The sequence below is a fragment of the Lactuca sativa genome, chromosome 3, assembly GCF_002870075.4.
Source record: "Lactuca sativa cultivar Salinas chromosome 3, Lsat_Salinas_v11, whole genome shotgun sequence".
Classification (NCBI taxonomy): Eukaryota; Viridiplantae; Streptophyta; class Magnoliopsida; order Asterales; family Asteraceae; genus Lactuca; species Lactuca sativa.
In genome coordinates, this window is record NC_056625.2 from 105,097,195 (window position 1) to 105,118,306 (window position 21,112).

Here is a 21,112-nt window from a genome sequence, read left to right on the forward strand (position 1 = left end):
GGCTGAAGAAGGTATGATCGAAGAAGGTATCAACATGGTTGATGAATGTATGATGATGATTGAACAACGAAGAAGGGGTTACTGATTTATATAGGGACTGTAATTGGGATGTACGGGTGATTTCATAGCCTTGATGGGCAAGTATCTCAGATTTTGTGTGTTGAACTGTTGATATAAATCCTTTCCTTTTTTTGTGTACTTGCCATATTTAATTACCTACGAGACTACTAGTGTCGCCTAGATAGGGTTGTTTCTTTGCTTCCTTTTTTCTTTTTCTTTTTTCTATTTTTTTTTCAATTGAAATTCTATTTTTATTCTATATTTTATTTGATTTCGTTTTTTATTCATATTTTAACAACATTACCTTTTTTTATTTCTTTTTTCCTTTTCCCTTTATATTAAATTTTGAGAATCTGATTTTTTAGGATACACTTATATTTTTTATACCTTCAACAATATAATTTTATTTTATACCGACGTGCACTTTCACGGTCGTTTTCATTTTGTATATTAATCTAAAACACCATTATTATTATTTAAACAATAGTCTATTTATAAAAAAAAACAGTAACAAGAAAATATGTGCACATGCGAGTGCTACGTTAAGTTATAGGATTACAACACCAATTAACCGGATTTAAAGTGGCTCTTTTTCATTGGGTTATTTACCAAATTAGAACGACAGAGTGGACTTCGTCAACCACACGACATCATGAAGTGACATGGTACGAGAATCTCTACAACACCCATATAAACAAACTTGAACACCGCCGCTTCTTTGATTTATAACCGAGTAAAAACCGAATCTTTCGCCTCTTTTGTAAAACCTAAATAATTCTTCGAATGGAGAGAGTTAAAACATGACAATTAGTCCTCCGTATGGAAATGGAGATCTACACCTTATTTTAAAGTAGACATTCAATGAAGACATGTGATTTAGTTTCAACAATAGAAGTAGATGGGGTGAATCATCAAAGTCAAAACAATGCCTAGCATGTAAAGATTAGAAGGGTTTGGAAGTCTTCCTAGCATAATATATACATCAATCTAAAATATTTACTCTTTGGGGGGGGGGGGGGGGGGGAGACAAGCAATTCTACTTCCACTCAATACAGCCACGAACAAGAAACTTATCATCAAAATCATTATGGATGGACGAGACAGAGAATATCTCATTAGCCTCAAGCAACCAACTCTACGTATCAACAATATGCCTTTGAACCAGGCCTAAGAGTATTGACATTCTAGCCGAGCTATATCATCTAACAAATAAATAAAAACGTTCCTACTTCATTCACAATTGAACACTAATCATCCATCATCCAACTTTACTCTTTGGCCGTCTTGGCACTTTAAATTCACATCAAGAGACAACAAACTCATGAAAAGTATTAGGTTTTTAAACCAATAAAAAAAAGTACATCCAAAATAGGGATGGAATCCACAAAGACACATAACAATTGCAAAGTACATCTATGTAAACTATATGGACTTGACTTGACACTTTGAATAAAAAATAAATAAATAAAAGAAGTGAATTTTTATTATCTAAAACGAAAACTAAAATTACCATGCAATAAAATGAGCAAAGACTAGGTTTTCGTTGAAATCGAATTTTGAGTCTAGCAAGAGCTCGACGAGTTCTCCTTCAGCAAAACATTGGGACCTTCTGCAACCGACTCGCCGAGTTCATCCTTGAACTCGTCGAGTTCATCTTCATCCATATGAAGGCGTTTAGTCTATGACTCGCCGAGTTCTCCTTGAATTCGTCGTGTCCGTCTTCATGTGGTTGGGACATTGCCTTGAAATCGTCGTGTCCTTCAATCTTCAAGTCCATAACAAACCTCAACAAGCTGAGTTTTCCTTCAACTCATCCAAAGACCATTTCCAGAAGACGTTTGGGAGGAAACTATGACCCGACTTGTTGAGTCACCTAAGCGACTCGCCGAGTCCCTCTTTGTCCAAAACTATATGGCCGATTCCAGTGGGTCTCAAGGCATCTAAACCATAGATCTGACCTCCTAGGGTCCATATTATACGTAAAGTTATGAACTTGATGTACATGCATGGGGTTTTTTTTGGCTCAAAAGGCTCTAAAATGGGGTTACTATAGTGTATGCAGTTCTTATGGCAATAAAGTTGGCACCTTTATGTCATAGGAACCCCAATGGTTCCAGATCTGAAGTTCTTATCCCAAAATCATGGTTGTATACAAGAATGGCTCCTAAATGGCTTCCAAAAGCCCTAAGTTACTCCAAAACGAGTATCTAATGAAAGGAGAAGCAAGGTCTAGACTTTTGACCACCAAAAAATAGGAAATGAAGCAAAACCTCTAGATCTCCTTGCTCCCTCTAAAATCCCAAGCTCCTTCTTCTTCTCTTCAACCTTCTAACTTGCAAAAAATGGCACAAAGAGCTTAAAATCACTCAAAACAGTTATGGTTTCGAGGGGGCGGTCTGACGGTGTTGGAGGCTGTAAAGGGAACCACCTAAGGTGTTGAAAAAAGATGCAAACCCTAAATATTATGGTTTCATCCAAACAACCCTACTCGCAGAGTTGGGCTCCCGACTCGTCGAGTGTGTCGCTTAACCCCCACAACCAGAAATCCAGTCTACTCGACGATTTGGGCCTCCAACTCGCCGTGTCCCAAAGTAAAACATGAAATTAATTAAATTTAAATACATACCAGGAACCGGTTGTTATAGGTTTGATACCACTCTTGGAGCTTTGAGTTGCCACTCTTGGTGTTTCTAAGGTTCTATATGCATAGAGTTGTCACCTTTAAGGTTTAAATCCATCCATTCATGAGTTTATGCCCATTTTGTGAAAATGAAATGCTATATCTTAAATTTTCAATAATTATTCACGAAGTGAGACAATTGTGTGTATTTCAGGTTTTATGTATTCACATGTATCTAATTTTGTAATATATTTCAATCAAATTATGATTTTAACATACATAATTTTCCTAAAAATATTTCTACATGAATAACCGAGTCCGAGTACTCGCTACTTGGTAGTTAGCCGAGCAGGTACTGAGTAGTGAGTTCTACAACCTTGCGTTGGACATACAAGTCTGTACGCACAACGTACAAGTCATTTAGCTAGTACATTTAGCATACAGCTGAGTACGTGTGACATCCCCATTTTCACGGCCAGAAAAAACCGATTTTGTTTATGCTTTGTTTAAAAATCAGAGTAATATTTTAAATAGAAGTGTTGCGGAATTTGTCCCAAAACAATATATGATAAAGATTTATCAAAACCATTTCAGTAGAAATGTATTTCATTAAAAAGACTCGGGATGTCATGTTCGATACAAATCATAAGCATAAACAATACAATATAGGCCTTACTACATTATTCCGTATTTACAGGCCTAAAATCCATTAATCTCTCATCCCAAGACATCACATCTATGCTCATGCGCCACTACCTGTAATACAAGAAACTGAGTGGGTCAGGCTTGGGAGCCTGGTGAGCACATAGGATTTTCAACCCATAATAAATAAGTTTATTAACTTTATCAAACCAAACAAACCCGATTACCCATTCCCGTTATCCTCACTTTACGTCCCTAAAACATCTAACACAAGGGACCTAGTCTAAGGACTATCATCGGGATGGACACTACTGCTAAGGGGATTCCTCAGCAATAAATGTTCTTAAGGCAACCATGTGGGGGATGGAGTACATCTGGTGAGCACACAGTTCAAATAAACACCCAGGTTGCGAGCCTACTAGTGTTCCACTAGACTGTCTAGAATAGTAAGTGATCGTCATCTATACTCCGCTAGATGACTGGATCATCAATAACATCTAAAACGAGGCCTCTCATTTTTTTATTTTGTCACACAGCAACTATTACATCTACCCATGTTTTACGCAACACATTTTGTAGATATAAAATACATATACAGTTTAAATCATTGAAAACGTGTATAAAACGTTCATCCAGCATAGATAGCAAGTATTCAGATAATATGCACACATAGCAGGAAATTTATATAAAATACTTGATATCTATGTGTAAGCTGAAAGTAACTATGCACTCACCTGAAAAAAGGTGGTGATTCTGCCTTCGAGGAGCGCTTCGTTATCTCAAAACAATTATCCCTCGATAAAACCTAGTATCAATACCACTAGGGTTTAGTCTAACGTTAACCGTGACTAATTAATAGTCTAGCTATTATTATTATTATATAAGCGTTAAACAACACTCTATATAACTCATAATAATAGCCCAAATAATTATTTTAAGGTCCTAATAATGTTACTATATTAAACATAAGCTATACTAAAGATAGGTTAGGTACAACTCACTTACAGCGGGTTTCCTTGGAAATCGGGCTCCGCTGGAGTAGCGTTTCTGAGCTGAAAGGCTCTTTTCTCGAGGCTTCCTTCGGGTGCTAGGGGGTTTACCTAGACCTTAGAGGGGGGGGGGGTTTGGGGCTTTAGAGAGAGAAACTAGAGAGAGAAAGAAAGGTTTGAAGGTGTGAGGAAGTGAGGGAACCCAACACCTCTATTTATAGGGGGCCTGACTGGTGGACTCGCCGAATAGAGGACCTACTCGCCGAGTTGGGGCATGTGACAGCCTTCTGGTGGTGCCACGTGTCCAATTCTGGTGGTGTCACGTCACCCTCTATCGCGTATCAGCCTTTAAACTTAGAAAAATCATAACTTTCGCATACGAGCTCCGTTTTTTGACGTTTTTTTTCAACGCGTAGGAAAAATCAAGATCTACAACTTTCATTTAGACTCCGTTGGCTAATTGTTGACCGATCTCAAATTTAACAGTAGGAGACGTTTAGACTGTTAAATGACCGCGAAGAATTTGTAACTTCTTCATACGTACTCCGTTTTCGTATTTATTTTTACCGTTGAGTTCCTATTAATGATATCTTCAACTCTCATTTAGGTCGCATAAGCCAAACACCGCTCGAAATAAAATTCGAGTTTCCGGTCGTGCACTGCTAAGCCGAATCTTAGAAAAATCATAACTTCTTCATACGAAGTCAGATTTGGGCGTTCTTTTTATGGATGTTCTCGGTTTAACATATACTAAAAATTTGGTTTAGATCACTAAGGCAAAAAATTCTTCTATCTTAAATTCACTATTTACGTCTCCCGGTATCGTGCCGGTTTTGCCGAAAAACTTCGACGGGCCATAACTTCTTTTTTATAACTCGGATTTTGGCGTTCTTTATATGTACGGAAACCTTAAGACATATTCTACAACTTGGTTAAGATTATCTATTCTAAATAATCTTTTGTCGAAAAGTCGTTTTCGAGCCCTATTGCCTCTAAATTGACTAGCCCGGATCTACGGGCGTTACAGTACGCCCCGCATACTCAGTCTGTTGGGCTTAGCGTTTTGGGCATCAAGTTTGGACCATTTTATTGGGCTTGGATGCTTGGGTACTTCTTGGGCCAACTAATAACAACTGTTTTGGACTATGAAAAGTTATTGGGCGTTAGGGTATGGCCCATGAAAACGTTTTGGGCCCAATTTGGAAAATTGGGCCATAGATGGACTTTGGATGATTACTTGGTTTTAGGCCTTGTAAATGGGGAGTTTGGGCCTTAGTATTGGACCAAACTAGGGAACGGGTAAAGTGGTATTTTTACCCCCAAGTATGGATTGTTGATCATGGTTTGAGACCCAAATGTTAATTGGGTGTTATCTTATATTGATTACTCGGGGATTCGTCGGATTAACAGCCAATGATTTTCCTGTGAGATCTAGCAATCGAGGTGAGTTTCCTCACCATGTATAGCAGGTCAAAGGCACCAATTCTGACCCATGATCTGATATGTTAGAATACTCATTGTATGTGTGACACTAATATGCGCATGTGCTTGTATGCTTATTGGACGGGGCTTGATGATTATCCTGTATGCTATTACTTGTTATGTAGTATGAATTGTATGTGGGCGGGGCCCGTTATACGAGTAGGAGTGGCGCCCGTTATACTTATTGGGTGGAGCCTGTTATGCGAGTTAGAGTGGGCCCTGTTATACTCTTTTGGCAGGGCTCGTTATGTGTTTTATTTTGGTATGCGGTATCATGGGGAAAACACTAAGCTTTCTACTTACGGTTTTCAGTTTTTGTTTTAGGGACTTCCGGTTCCTAGGGAAAGAGCTCGGGATGATTGCATTGCACACACCACATAGTTTCTGCTTTTGGGATATTAGTTCTATTGATATGATCTTTGATACATTTATTTTCATCTGGGGTTGTCTGGATAGTGTTTTGGAATACATTTTTATTAAACTTTGGCACATTGCATATCGAGTCTATATGTTTCAAATTTGTAAATTTAAAATGTTTAATGGAAGAGAAAATTCATGAAATAACAAAAATTGAGGGGGTGTTTTAAGCATTTAACCTAGACAATTTGAGTTTTGGAAAATAACAATGAGATCCGAAGAGAGGGTTATACGGATTAAACCTCTGATGAACGATTAAAAGTACCGATGAATTGACGTGACATCAGTAAAAGACCAAAAAAATATATGGTGGGTTCCACAGAGAAATCAACCATTCCGCAAAGGTGTTGCAAGGATCCACAGAGACGACTCTACGTATCTGTCGGAGAGGAGCAACTACCATTTTCTTAGAGAATTTAAACTTCCATAGAGGGTTAAATGGATCCGCAGAGCCACCTATAAGGAACGACACCCACCATATTTTTTTTTGTCTTTTAGTGATGCCACGTCAATTACTCGGTACCATTCATCGTTCCTCAGAGGTTTAAAGCGATCCACAGGGCCCCCTATGCGGATCTCATGGTCATTTTCCAAAACTCAAATTTTCTTGGTTAAATGCTTAAAACAACCCCTTAATTTTGATTATTTCAAGAACTTTCTCTAGAACGCCATAGTAGTTTGAACGCCACATTTCATAAAGTTTTCCGTCAACAAAAACACTGTTAATTTAATGTTTTGTTAGCTCATTTTAATCTGTTGAGTTTATTAATTTGTAGTCTATTAGCTTTAAGTTTATGTATTAGACTACCATAATATACATTAGTTTTTTTTCTATACAAATGTACTTTTATTTTAATATCATTTTAATTAGCATGGACATTTGATATTAACTATAATCCAAAATCATTAACTGATATGATTAAAACTATTAACATTAACAAATATTAACCGATATCCAATGAATATCAAATTCATTAACAAATTATAATGGTTGTGGTTTGGTTATGGCCTATAAATGAAAGAGTTGTTCCATACACATCTCTACCATTATATTGAAGGAATTATAGCTAATAATCTATTTGTTAATAGGCAAAAAAAATGGTAGCTTGGTCAATGTCGATCATAGTTTTTTGGCAATATTATTTAGATTTTAATATATATTTTTTGTGTTTTGAATTTTGTACAATTAGCAGTGGAAATGAGTCGAGCCGAGCTCAAGCTTGGCCAAACTCGACTCAAGCTCGTTTATGTTATAGGGGCTCGAGCTCGAGTTCGGCTAGATCCGTGCTTTGTCATACTGAGCTCAGTTCGAGCCCGTAAAGAATTATACAATCTCGGATCGTGTTTGAGCTCGACTCGTTTTTTGTGTAGCATGCCTAAATAAGCTTAAGCTCGAGTATATGCCTGTCAGCATAGGTCAATATTGTCGTCGGCATAGATGTCGTCAGCATAGGCTACCCCTATTGCGACGACTTGGTATCGGTATAGCTTTTGTCAAGCATATTTTTGAGAAAAAAATAAAGTTTTATTAATTACCTGTGGCGACCTCATGTCGTCGAGAAGCCTATAGCGACAACATGGCGTCGCTACAGGTTTATGTTATTACGCTGACCTGTCATCGCTATACGTTTTTCACAGTTGTCGATGAAATACGTATAGCGACGACTTGTCGTCAGGATGACCACTGGTTGTTTTTTTTTAGTTTTACAGATTCTGTACATTACAATTCCTGCATTTTAACAAATCCAAAAACATTGCAGCATATATCAATTGAAATACATTAACTAGGTTCCATTATCCAAATTCAAAACATCAAATTCAAGTTTAATATTACAATAAGTAGTTAATTATCAATGTTCAAAATACTAAAAAACATCAACTATCATTATCATCATCGTCTTCTTCTTCTTCTCCTTCTTCTTGCTCTTCTTCTTCCATCCTTTCGGTAAATTGTTGAGAGGTACTTGCTTGTGTGTTAGAGTTGAATAGAAAGTTAGGAAATGGTGGTGGTTGGAAGTTCGGAATACATGCCGCCAATGATGCATTATATTGTTGCAAGTATTCTTGCATTTGTTGTGCATCAAATTGAGATTGAGATTGGGACGATTTGGAAATGGAAGGTCGTTCATTTGGAATTAAACCAATGTTGGCAGTTGGTCTCCTACCCACCCCGTGAGCAGGCCCGCGTCTCGTCCCAAGGGCACGTTCTAAACATTCTTCATCGTCTACTTCTCCGCCTTCCCCAACCTCGTTTTGCATTTTCTCATATTCCTATTCAATTTCTCCTAAAATAAAGAAAACAATAAACATACGTTAATTAAAACAAACAACTAAATTTAAACATGAAAATAATAATAATATTCCTTAAACAAAAAACTATAATTAATAATAATAATATATTTAAACAACGCGTTCATTTCATTTATCGCTTACCCAATCTTCTTGTGCTCGACTTGGACACCAAGCCGAACCTTATTTGTAGCGCATTTGTTTCGAACCTTCAGTATGTTGCAGTTTGATTCCCATTCTATCATATAATAAATGAAAAAAAAAATATTTATACAAAGGTTAATAACAATTTTAAATAATAGTAATATATTTTATTACCTCTAAATAGCATCGTTGACCATAGGATCTACATCTATAAGCACTTGTGTGCGGAAGTTTCGACCTAGTAACTTTATTTTTGACCGATGTGCGTCTGTATTCATCGGTCAAAAACAACAAATCAATCATTTTCTTCCAATCTTCGGCGGTCCAATCAGTCGGTGGACATCTTCTTCCTCTTTCCACATTATGATATCCACCAACTCGATAAAAATGTTTTTTTTATCTGATACTTGCGCTCTCGATAAGCTCTTTGCATATCTACTTGGATACCCACTCGAAGGGGTTCCAACAATTCTATGCCCCGATGCCTATTAAGATCAAAATAAGTCTGCAAAAGGAAAAACATATCTGATTAGCAAAAAAATATTTAATAAGTAAAAAATTCAATACATATAAAATATATTGTATACTTACTTCTAGCTCGGGATATATCTTTGTACTTGGTAGGAACATGACGCTAAGTATGATACTTCAACGGTACCTATGATCCCACCAGATTTGAAATCAGTCTGACAAACATTTGTCCGCTTTCTCGACAAATCGATACGTCCACCTAGAGATATCAATTCATACAATCGAAGGCTTACGATTGTTATTTTCATACTCGTCGAACAAATTTAAGTTTCTCCTTTTGCCACGCACATTCATATTCTTCGCTTGTGCAAGATTTACATATAGAATTAGAAATTTAGAAATTTAAAACTTTAATATATCTAATATTTCAAAATTTTCATGTAACTTACAAGATTGATAACCCGATGATACACAGCATGCGACCCCGTGTGGACGTCTATCCCCACCATCTAATCCATGTCCCCTTGCGACTTTTGTCATCTGTTTAACAAATATTATAAACATTCAAAATATATAATAAAGCTACTTATAAATAAGCAACATTTGAAAATTTAACAAATATTATAAGCAATCAGGATGTATAATAAATATAATATACCGTCAATCGAATTCATTACTATAATAATACACATATACAACATCATCATCACTGTCATAGTTTTCATTATTTATTTCTTCATCTGAAGAGTACATATCACCATTGTCATTGTCATCGTTAATGAAATCGTCATCGATTATAGTAGGAACAACATTCCTCCTAGCAACCACACTTGATTCACCAACTTCACCTAAAGTCATCTACATAAGCAAGGTGCCTAGGTTGACACCCAAGGTAAAATCAGTTGATTGAGTGTCATTCAAGACATCTATCTCATTCACAACATCGATACTTGGATGATTCCAAAGTTTTTGATGATGAACCTTGTCCACGACTCTTCGGTTATTGTTTTGAGTAGGATCTTGGAGATAAAATACTTGTTTAGCTTGTGTGGCTAAGATGTATTATTAATCATCATAACATGTTTTTTTACCGACATATCATTCATAACTGGTATCAATAAGAACTATACGTCCATTACGTAATGATGCATTGAACCATTTACCACGAAAGAGGACAACCGATTTACCATATAAATAATGCAACTCTATGATCTCTTCTAATTGACCATAGAATGGTGTAGCGTATTCTCAGAATGTAACAACACCACTATTTTGAGTGGTGCATCGGAGATCACAGCTATTCACGACAAATCGAACACCATTTACTATGCACACAGTGTAAGAATATGCAAGGAACGGACCATATGCCAACGCCTTTAATTCGTCAGTATAGTCCGAAGGGATATCTTTTTGGAGACAATAAATATGTAAGGAAATGTAAGATTGTATGTTTAAGTAATAATTTAGTTTTACAGTATAAATATATAAGATACTTACATTTTCTTTGAACCATGAAGGAAATTCCATTTGAAATCACTTTCAGGAAATTCTGATTTGAATTCACTGAATATGGGACAAAATAATTAGAATATTTAAAACATATTATAACGCTATCGAAAATGTAGTTAATAGATCAGAAACTTACGATTTGTAGCTTCTCATCTCATCCTCATTGCAATTGTTTAGTACAAACCAATGCAATGATTTTTTTGACCTCTTTACAAAGTTCAACAATTTTCTTAGCCGACATTGTTCGACATTGTGATGAGAACATAGAAAATTGCCTTTTTGGAAGGTTGGGATCATCATTTCTATTAGCACGGTTGAATTTAGTTTGCATGCCCTCAAGATACATAGAGCAGAATGTCAACGCTTCGTCTGCAACATTACCCTCTACTATTAAACCTTCTGGTTTAGCTTTGTTTCTGACATAATTTTTAAGTTTTTTCATATATCTTTCAAAAGGATCCATCCATATCATGTGTACTTCATCAGGTAAATGAAGAATAAGATGAATCATTATGTCGAAAAATGATAGAGGATATATCAACTCAAGATTGCATAAGATCTTCACTACTTTTGTTCTGTCATTTCTCATGTCGTTAACATCCCATGACCATGCACAAGTATTTTTAAAGAATGTACACATGTCAATGATTGTTCTTGAAACATTTGGTAGGAGAGATGCTCTGACCCCTATAGGTAGAAATCATTGCATGAGGACGTGATGATCGTGAGACTTCAGCCCAACCGAATTTGATTCAGTATCATTAACTTTCTTCTTATAGTTAGATCCATGACCATCAGGTAGTCTTACTTATTTAATGAATTGACATAAATGTTTTCGATCAATTGGTTAGAAAGACTAAGAAGCATGTGGGAGTATTTATTTCTTCTTGTTTTCTTCCTTGTTATGATTCTTCATCTTCTTGACTTTCTCTTTTGGCCATTGATCTGGTCGAATGCCAATATTTTTCAAGTCAATTCTTGCTTCTTTTTTGTCTTTGCTTATATCGTTCATCAGTGCAGTATTCAACACACTCTCATTCACATTCGTTGAAACTTGCATAGTATCGAAATTGTGTTTTAGGTCGAGAGAAGACCAATACTCAAGCTGAAAGAAGATATTTCGTTTCGTCCAATTTAACTCTCTCTTTTTTCTTTCATTGTCGCGCTTTCTTTTTTTACCCCCATAATCAGGATGTTTCATTGGAATTCGATCAGGGAGACAATTTACTTAATTTAATATAGTTGCATTACTGAATCGTCTAGGACGCGGTCTTGTCTCAGGTTGACCATCAAACAATAGACTCTCCCTCTAACTATGGTTTAAATTCAAGAATCGTCTGTGACCAACATAAGACATCTTGTTGGGCACATAAATGGAAGATGTGTCTTCGTTACAAGTAGGGCATGCTAAATAACCTTGACCACTCCATCCAAACAGACTGCTACGTGTTGGGAAATCATTGATGGTCTATAACAACATCGCACGCATATTGAATACAATGTTGGTTGATGCATCTCTCATTTGGAGTCCTTCGGCCCACAACATTTTCAACTCATCCACCAAAGGCCTCAAGTAAACATCAATGTACTTTGCGGGTGATCTAGGGTCAGGAATCAGCAAAGTTAGCATGAAAGAAGACTCTTCCATACATATCCATGGTGGTGTATTGTAGGTAGTCAATATAACAGGCCAAGTACTATAATTGTTATTAAAGTTGCCGAATGGATTAAAGCCATCATCAACTAAACCTAGACGAACATTTCTACGTTCTTTGGCAAACTCTGGATATCTCTTATCAAATTCTTTCCATGACTTCCCATCTGGAACTATACACCCGTCGAAGCCTTGGAGTCAAAGGAAAGTACCGCAACACTTTTTGTGGTACTCGCTTCCCCTTTGTGGTTGTGTCCACCCATCTACTCCCGTTACAAATCAGGCAATTCTGCATGGAATCATTCTGCTTCCAAAACAAAGCACAATCATATTTGCAAGCATGGGTGGATTCATATCCTAACCCTATCTTTCTCAACTTTTTCTTAGCTTTATAGTGTGAAGTTGGAATCTTGCTCTTCGGGAAAGAAACTCTTAGCAAGTCTACAAGTTGGTCAAACGAACTATTTGTCCATCTCTTGATCATTTTAATATACAATAACTTTGCCAAAAAGTTTAAAGAAGACATCTCACAATCAGGGTGTAACTCGGTATGTTGCTATTAATTACATTTGTTCTTAATAAGCATACTTTTATTAGTTTAAATATTTTTATATTTTGTTTTATGTTGCTATTGGTAACGTTTGTTCTTAATGACAAACATTTTAACATAAAAATTAAACACTTTATCACTTCATTCACTCAAGCTAATAAACTAAACAAGTAACACAACCATACAGGTATTACATTTTATACATAAACTTTCATAACAACCTAAACAAAGATCACAATCATATATATTTCACAATCATACAAAATTTCAATTTCATTTAAACCTAAACAAGTAAATTAACATTGTATACATACAATTTCAATTTCGTATGTACCTAAACAAATTTGAATTTCATATAATATTTTAACCACAATTTCAATTTCATATAACATTAACCAAGTAAATTAACATTTTATACATACAACTTCAATTTCATATAAACCTAAACAAACAAACAACGTACATATACCAAACAAACATCACAATATACCAAACAAATAACACAATCATACATATACCAAACAAACAACAAAATTCTATAATCATAGGAGGATCAATTTCAATTTCAATTTCATATAAACTTATACATATATACAAATTCAATTTCAATAAAATTTAGAAAAAAAAACTAACCTGTTTTGTTCTTCTTCCTGTGATGGACGGAATCCGATTGTCAAAATCGAAGGTGATCCTCCGGTACTGGCTGGTGGTCACGAGAAATACACAAAATAAGAAAAAATAATTAAAATAAACACGAAAAACCCACCAGATTTCTTATCTGCTGTGGCAGTGAATGAGAGAAGCTGGAAGGAGGGTCGACTCATCGATGGGGAAGGCTGATGTGGTGGAAGACAAACGGTGGTGAAGGAAAACCTCTTCCCCACCGGTGAACAACTATAAACATCAAACCCCCCTCCTCCCACCCACCCCCCCCCCCCCCCCCCCCCCCCAAAAAAAAAAAAAAAAAAAAATTCGGGGTAAAAATCTTTACCAGACAATAATAAAAAAAATAAATTGGGAATAGAAAAGATGTTACCTAGTCCTAATCGCCGGTTATGGAAGGCAGAACGTGATTTTCATCGGAGAAGAAACAAACCTTCCTCGTTGTGTGCAAATGAACGAAGATTGCGGTTTTTTAGGGTAAACCCCTACGCCGATGACATGTCGTCTGTATAGGGTCTATATAAACGATGTCATTTCATTTTTTGCTGAAACAAAAAAATTAAAAATTAAAAACCTGTGTCAACGATTTGTCGTCGGGATAGACGTTTCACACGGATCGCCACATGGCGTCGGTATAGACTTTCAGAATACCGTGAACAATTTTGTCGTTCCCGCCAGACTTGTAGCGACGACTTGTCTTTGGCACAGATATCCTGGTTATAGGAATTTAGTCAAAGTTTACAAAAGGTATGCACATTACCAATACATTTTCTTATTAACTATTGTTACTTTTATATAAAAGATGTTGGCTATCGTCAACAACATATACGATATTCAAATAATTTTACATATGTTCCTGGTAACAATGAAAATGTCAATCCAAATATACCATGTGGAAATGAGCATATATGTCTCCAATCTACTTTAATATTTCAAATCCATTATCTAACGATGCTAAAGACAAAATAAATTTTTAAAAGTTATATTTGGATAACAAAAGCTCAAATAAGATGTCGAGCACGCCAAACGTTATTTCTTTTTCTATTATGCAATTTTGTTGACTTTTAATCAATATCTTTATGTTATACATTTCTGTGCATTTTATACATTAATTTCTTATGTGTTGTTTTGCGACATAACGAATGCATATTTATATTAAATATTGTTATAATTTCATATATAATGTTCTTCGTGATCAATATTTCTTTGAAGCGTTGGATGATATTTGAAGGATATATTGACTTGTGATCTTCATAGCAACTTAAAATTGTTATTTGAAGGAAAATCAATTGTTTTTGAAGTGATTTTAGATAAATTCAGTATGTTGTTCCTAACAGAAGTAAACAATTTTTTTGTGAATGCTTCATTAAATTTCTCCTACATTTAATCAAACTGTAAAGTCTTAAGATTAACGAAAACATGAGGTTAAGTGTTCGAACATCTGATGTTGAAGAAACAACGATATTTGTAAACGGACTTTTAGATATGAGAGTGAAATTAGCAATATGAAATCTAATGTTATGTAACACATAAATTTTCAAACAAAATTTTCATTTTCAAAACCACATAATTTTCAATATCACATTCCAAAAATCACAATTGTCAAATTGTCAAAAACACAAATTCATAAATTGTTTGATAAAATCCAGGATCCTTAAAAAGATAAACTCCATGTAAAACCCAATATCAGAAATGCCAAGAAAGGAAAGGAAAACCCTAAGTCAGAGGGGGGTCAACTCATCGAGTCTAGGGAAGAACTCGACGATTTGGAGCGGGATCCGTGTGCAAGATTAAGTGACTGACTCGACGAGTCGGCAAGTGGACTCGACAAGTCAGGTCTGGGTTAGGAAGCCCTAATTCCGGGACTTGGTACCCTATTTAAGCATCTTATTCTCTTCCCTATGGTTCATTTGTAGCCTCTCTCGTCCAGAATCCAAAACCCTAGCCACCTAACTCCATTGTTTGAGCTTTTGAGAAGATTAAGTGCCTTTAGAGTGTGTCTTGGAAGCTTGGAGAGAAAGGATCAAGGAAGGAAGAGTAGATCCAGCCTCCATATCGACTTGGAAATTTTTAGGAGGTAAAAAGCCTGAACCTTGAGCTTTCAATTGATATATCCCTTTTCTAGCTTGCATTTTTGTCACAATTGGATCATTTCCAAGTAGAATCCGAGTATTAATCCTTTGAGGATGGATTGGACAACAGATTTGGATACTCTTGAGCTTTAGAAGCTCAAAGTTGTTGGCTTTATCCAGCTAAGGTCCCATTCGACGAGTGGATTGGGGGTTGTTTGGGATTTGAGGAGAATGGACTCGGCGAGTTGGTAGAACAACTTGACGAGTCGAGTCAACCAGAAGGTTGACTTCGACCAGGACCTTGACCTTGAAAAGGACTTTGACCAGAGTTGACTTAGTTGACTTCTTGAGGACAGTCAGGCTAAGTGTTATTATTGGTATTGGTAGTTCGGGGAGCTAGAGGAGCAGCGGTTTGGAGAGTTTTCGGATAGCAACGAGAGGGTTATCAACAGAGTTCAGTTGTGCAGGTGAGTTTCCTTTTGTGTGAATAGGTCTACGGCCATAATGCCAGCCCATGTAATTATGAGTAGGAAGACCCGGGGGTTAGCCCTAGGCATTGTATTTGCTAGTATGTTATTCCGGAACAAGATCCGATGCCGAGGTAAGCCCTAGGAAAGTTGCATGTTAACTTATACTCGTTGTCTGTGTGATACTTATATGTGCTTTGTAGGGAGGTGAGTGTGGGCGGGGTCCCGTATCTCACAATTAGCAGAGTATGGCTGGGGTTCCATATCTCATTAGTAGCAGAGCAGGGGCGAGGCCCGAGATAGGAGGAAGGTGAGTGTGGGTGGGGGCCCGTATCTCACCAACAGTAGGAGCTTGGGCGGGGTTCTATGGCTCAGTAGTAGCAGGGAAGGGCGAGGCCCAAGACAGGCGAGGCCTTAGGACAGTAACGCAATAGGGTACGTTCAGTTTATGTGTTACGTGTTATGGTTATATGTTTGTATGCTTATGCGGGCAGGACCCAGAGACAGGCGAGGCCTAAGGAAAATAGATTTGTATACCGAGTGAGGCTCGAAGCCAGACGGGGCCTGGGATAGGGCGGGGCCCGATGTAGCGGGCGAGGCACGAAGTAGTGGGTGTGGCCCAGTGGCTGCAGTATGTTTTTATGCATGGTATGTGGTAGGGTGGGTAACTCACTAAGCTTTGTGCTTACAGTTGCAGTTTTGGTTTCAGGTACTTCTAGTGGTGGAGGGAAGAGCTCGGGGTGATCGCATGGCACACACCATAGTTAGTCAGCCTGGGATGTTTACTCTGATAACAAGAACATGTTTTGAATTGATACTCTGAATTTATGTTATGACATATGTTATGGTTTTATAAATATGGTTTTAGTAATGTTTTTAAAGGAAATTTTTGGTTGCGATTTTTCGGGTGGACCCTTCGGTCCTAACTCAGTAAAGCTGAACATAATACACAGCATAAATCACAAGGACGTAATGTAGGATATCCCAATACTAAATATAAGCACACAAGACCCTCCGGTCACACAAAATTACCACTCAAGGTAAGTATAGTGAGAAGACTCACCTCGTAAGCAAGCAAATCAACCTCGTACACGAATCACCGATCTAGCCTCCACCTAACACATACGATAATTATCTCTAATTAACACTTGAATCACAACTCCAAATAAACCAAGTTATTTTCTCTCTCTAATCTCTTGGAATGGGTGAAAGACGATTCTATCCCTCCATGGTCTCCATAATTCGTGTCTTGACCAAACCCTAAAGTCAACTGAAGTCAACGCTCGAGTCAACAGTCCATGTTGACTTGACTCGTCGAGTGCATCAATGTAACTCATTGAGCCCTCTGTTTCCTTTAGAAATGTCCCTTAAACCCAACTTAACTCGTCGAGTTCTTGCTAGACTCGACGAGTGGATTCGGGGTTGTTTGGGATTTGAGGAGAATGGACTCGGCGAGTTGGCAGAACAACTCGACGAGTTGAGTCAACCAGAAGGTTGACTTCGACCAGGACCTTGACCTTGAGAAGGATTTTGACCAGAGTTGACTTAGTTGACTTCATGAGGACAGTTAGGCTAAGTGTTATTATTGGTATTGGTAAAGCTTTGCTCTAGCTTGATAAAGCTTGGACCATTGGGCGTAAGGGACCTTTCAAGGACCAGATCTAAAGTCTCACTCTATTAGCAATCTCAAATCACTCAGAATCTCAAGGAAATATGGAAAAAGCCCTAAAGGCTTCCTAGCAACGAGATCTAATCAATATGATGAGCAAGGTGGTGACTTTTACCTTCCCATAGAAGCTAAGGGTGGATGAATACCGGATCCAACAGTCCCTTCTCGTTCCTTGCTTTGATACTCTTCTCTTCTCTTCCAATAATGCACTAAAATGCCCAAAGATTAGCTCTCTTTCACTCTTAGATCAATATAGACGATCAGGGTTTCACATAGGGGAGTAAGGTGGCTGGTGAGGTTGAAACGACGGCTTAATGTCCTTTAAATAGGACCCAACCCCGGAGAATTAGGGTTTCCTCTCACAGCGCCAACTCGTCGAGTTGGTCGAAAAACCCACGTGGCCAAATTCGTCTCTACTCAAAGAGTTGGGGCATCCAACTCATCGATTTACTCAATCAACTCATAAAAATATATAAATATTATACCTGTGAGTCGGGATGTTACATGTTATATTCAAATAAATCTATGGAAATTTATGGTTCGTAACAATTATTTACAATATATAGTGCTTTTGATTAGTATATATTCAATTATCTGCTTATTCATCATATTCTTAGTAACTAGTTCAAAAGTTTACATTAAAAATTAATTAATTTTTTCACATTGATATTTAGCGCAATTGTTTAAAACATGTCAATATTTTTTTATAATAAACTTAATTACTTATTTATTCATCATTTCGTTTGTATTTATATAAAAGTATTAATTTAAAAAATGCTTAATGTTACACATAGATATTAAACTTTAATTTTTAAACAATCCATATATACCATGTTCCATAGTTCTGCTGAGAGTTTTAATTTAGTAAACTACATGTCACTGTAATTTTGTCTTGAATCAGTATAACTCCTTTGGATCGAATGTTATCTTACAAAAGATCTCAACGTAAAAACTTTTACGCTTGATTGTTTTTTTTAATAAATAAAAGTTTATACTTTGTAAATATAATTCAACCGATATATTACATGATATTACATGATATTACAGGTACTATATTACTATACATAGGTTATGTTAAACTATATTACTATACATAGGTTATAGATTTTATTTTGTTAAAAATAGAAAATGAGGAATATTTCGGATCAATAAAGTTTATGTTAAGCTAAAGAAGGCATTCATAAAATTGTACTGATATATACGTGTACCTAGTTTTCAAGATCATCTGCATATATATTTCAAAATGAAGCCATAAATGAACAAAAAAAAATAATAAAATCCTCAAGATATCATAGATTTAGTTAAATTACATACTAACCAGAACATCTAAAACATCTACATTGAGCAGTGGCGAGTCTAGAACGTAAAATCATGTGGTTCACTATTTAAGTGAAACCAAAAAAATGGTAAAAAAAATACTAGTTGCAAGTTCGGGTCGGGTTGTATAACCAAAAAAGAAATTTCAAGTATTTATAATTGTATTAAATGAGGTCTTGTATCTTGATATTAGTTGTGGGGTCAGGGCCGACGGACGGCGATGAATTTTCGATTTGTGTAATTGTGTATCACGGTATCAACGTATACCTTGAAGCAGGAGAAGAACGACGTGTTGAGAACAATTTTTTTTTTATTGTTTGTTTTTTTCTTTTTTCTTGTATTTATCTTATTATCTTTAACTTGTATTGGAATATTTTTTTTATTGGATTATACCTTAAATGACTTCGGTGCCTATTAAAACATAAAATGTGAGCTTTTTAAATTTTGATTTATATGTATTTTGTTGCCAAAAACATTTAGGTGGTTCACTCCAAGTTTTTAAGATAAGTCACAATTTATAATTATTTATAATCTCTTATAAAAGATGGGAAAAAAGGTGGGTCAAGTGACCCACCTTCTATACACATAGACTCGCCAATGACATTGAGGTTATGCTATTTAAGGTCTATGGGATAAGTGAACGAAAATTTGGCATCCGGAGAGTTTTTGAGCAAGTAAGTTTTGACATCCAAAGGCACCTGAAAGGTTTCTTTCGATCTCACACTTATCCTTTCAAACAAGTTTTGCCAAAGAAGGTTCCTAAAATCCATCTTCAACTCCTTCAACTCCCGAAAGGGTGAACTTCGTCTCACCAACTCATCTGGAAAGAATGACAGAAGTTGCACAATAGACGAGCAGAGCGTTAGTGATTTCACATTCTTCATGGTATAGAACATGGCCATTAGATCATCAAACATTAGTTTCTCCTGTCTTCGGTAACAAAGACCATTGAAATCGATCACCACTTTCTCAAGAACAGGAAGACCCTCATGGGTGGGTAGAAGCAGGTGGAAATTATGCCCTTTGTAATCAAAGAATTTGAGTCTTGGAGTAGTGACTTCGCAGCAGCTGATGTTCCATAGGGATGAAATGGTTAAATCTGTAAGTCAAAGAGCGTGTATCCTCAAAGTTTTTTCACTTTCCATGCAAAGATGACAATCTTCCAGTGTTAAACTTTCCAACATTGGGAACCCTGAGAATGGATCGGGATCTTTTATAAGTGCATGTTGAAGATGCATAGTAGTAAGACTCTTGAATGATCTTGAAATTGGCCCCAGATACGGGCAAATCATATGACTTTGGCTTTCTAGTGTTAAACTCTTTAAGGATTCAAAGGAAGCAATTACTGGAAAAACCGGCCATGTTTTGTTTCTACTTTGTTGAAGGTTAACTGACAACTGCTCGACACCCAACGAAAACGCGTAATCGAAAACGCTATTCAAAATCTTGGCACTGCAGGATCCAGAACGGTTGAATGTTAATCTTTCCAACTTTGCTGAGTGATCACGATGACGCAGAACATCACATACGAACTTATCAAAGACTAGGAGTTTTTTGAAAGAGTAGGAATTGAATTCAAGAACTGGGATCCGAGTGTGCGCAGAAACCCAGGTTCTTGATAAAACTGATGTTTGAACGGCGTGTTTTGCGTCAAGAGAAGTGAGAATATGAAGCTGCAAACACTCCGGCAAGTCGCTGAGTCTGTCCTCCATTTTCGCCTTCTTCTTGTTCTCGATGTTTACTGGTTCTTGCTCACGTACTTTTCTTTTAGTCGCCATGGCTGAAGAAGGTATGATCGAAGAAGGTATCAACATGGTTGATGAATGTATGATGATGATTGAACAACGAAGAAGGGGTTACTGATTTATATAGGGACTGTAATTGGGATGTACGGGTGATTTCATAGCCTTGATGGGCAAGTATCTCAGATTTTGTGTGTTGAACTGTTGATATAAATCCTTTCCTTTTTTTGTGTACTTGCCATATTTAATTACCTACGAGACTACTAGTGTCGCCTAGATAGGGTTGTTTCTTTGCTTCCTTTTTTCTTTTTCTTTTTTCTATTTTTTTTTCAATTGAAATTCTATTTTTATTCTA

The 21,112-nt window shown here is 36.5% G+C and overlaps 1 protein-coding gene across 1 annotated transcript; it reads right to left on the reverse strand.

Annotated features, from left to right (window-relative positions):
• Positions 1 to 20,121: 20,121 nt before the first annotated feature.
• LOC111898075 (F-box/LRR-repeat protein At3g26922-like) lies at positions 20,122 to 20,793 on the reverse strand. Its single transcript, XM_023894013.2, has one exon. The coding sequence runs from the start codon at positions 20,791 to 20,793 to the stop codon at positions 20,122 to 20,124; it is 672 nt and encodes a 223-aa protein (XP_023749781.2).
• Between the last annotated feature and the right edge of the window lie 319 nt (positions 20,794 to 21,112).

Coding starts and splice junctions, on each gene's coding strand:
- LOC111898075 (XM_023894013.2), bottom strand. CDS start 20,793: ATGGCGACTAAAAGAAAAGTACGTGAGCAAGAACCAGTAAACATCGAG.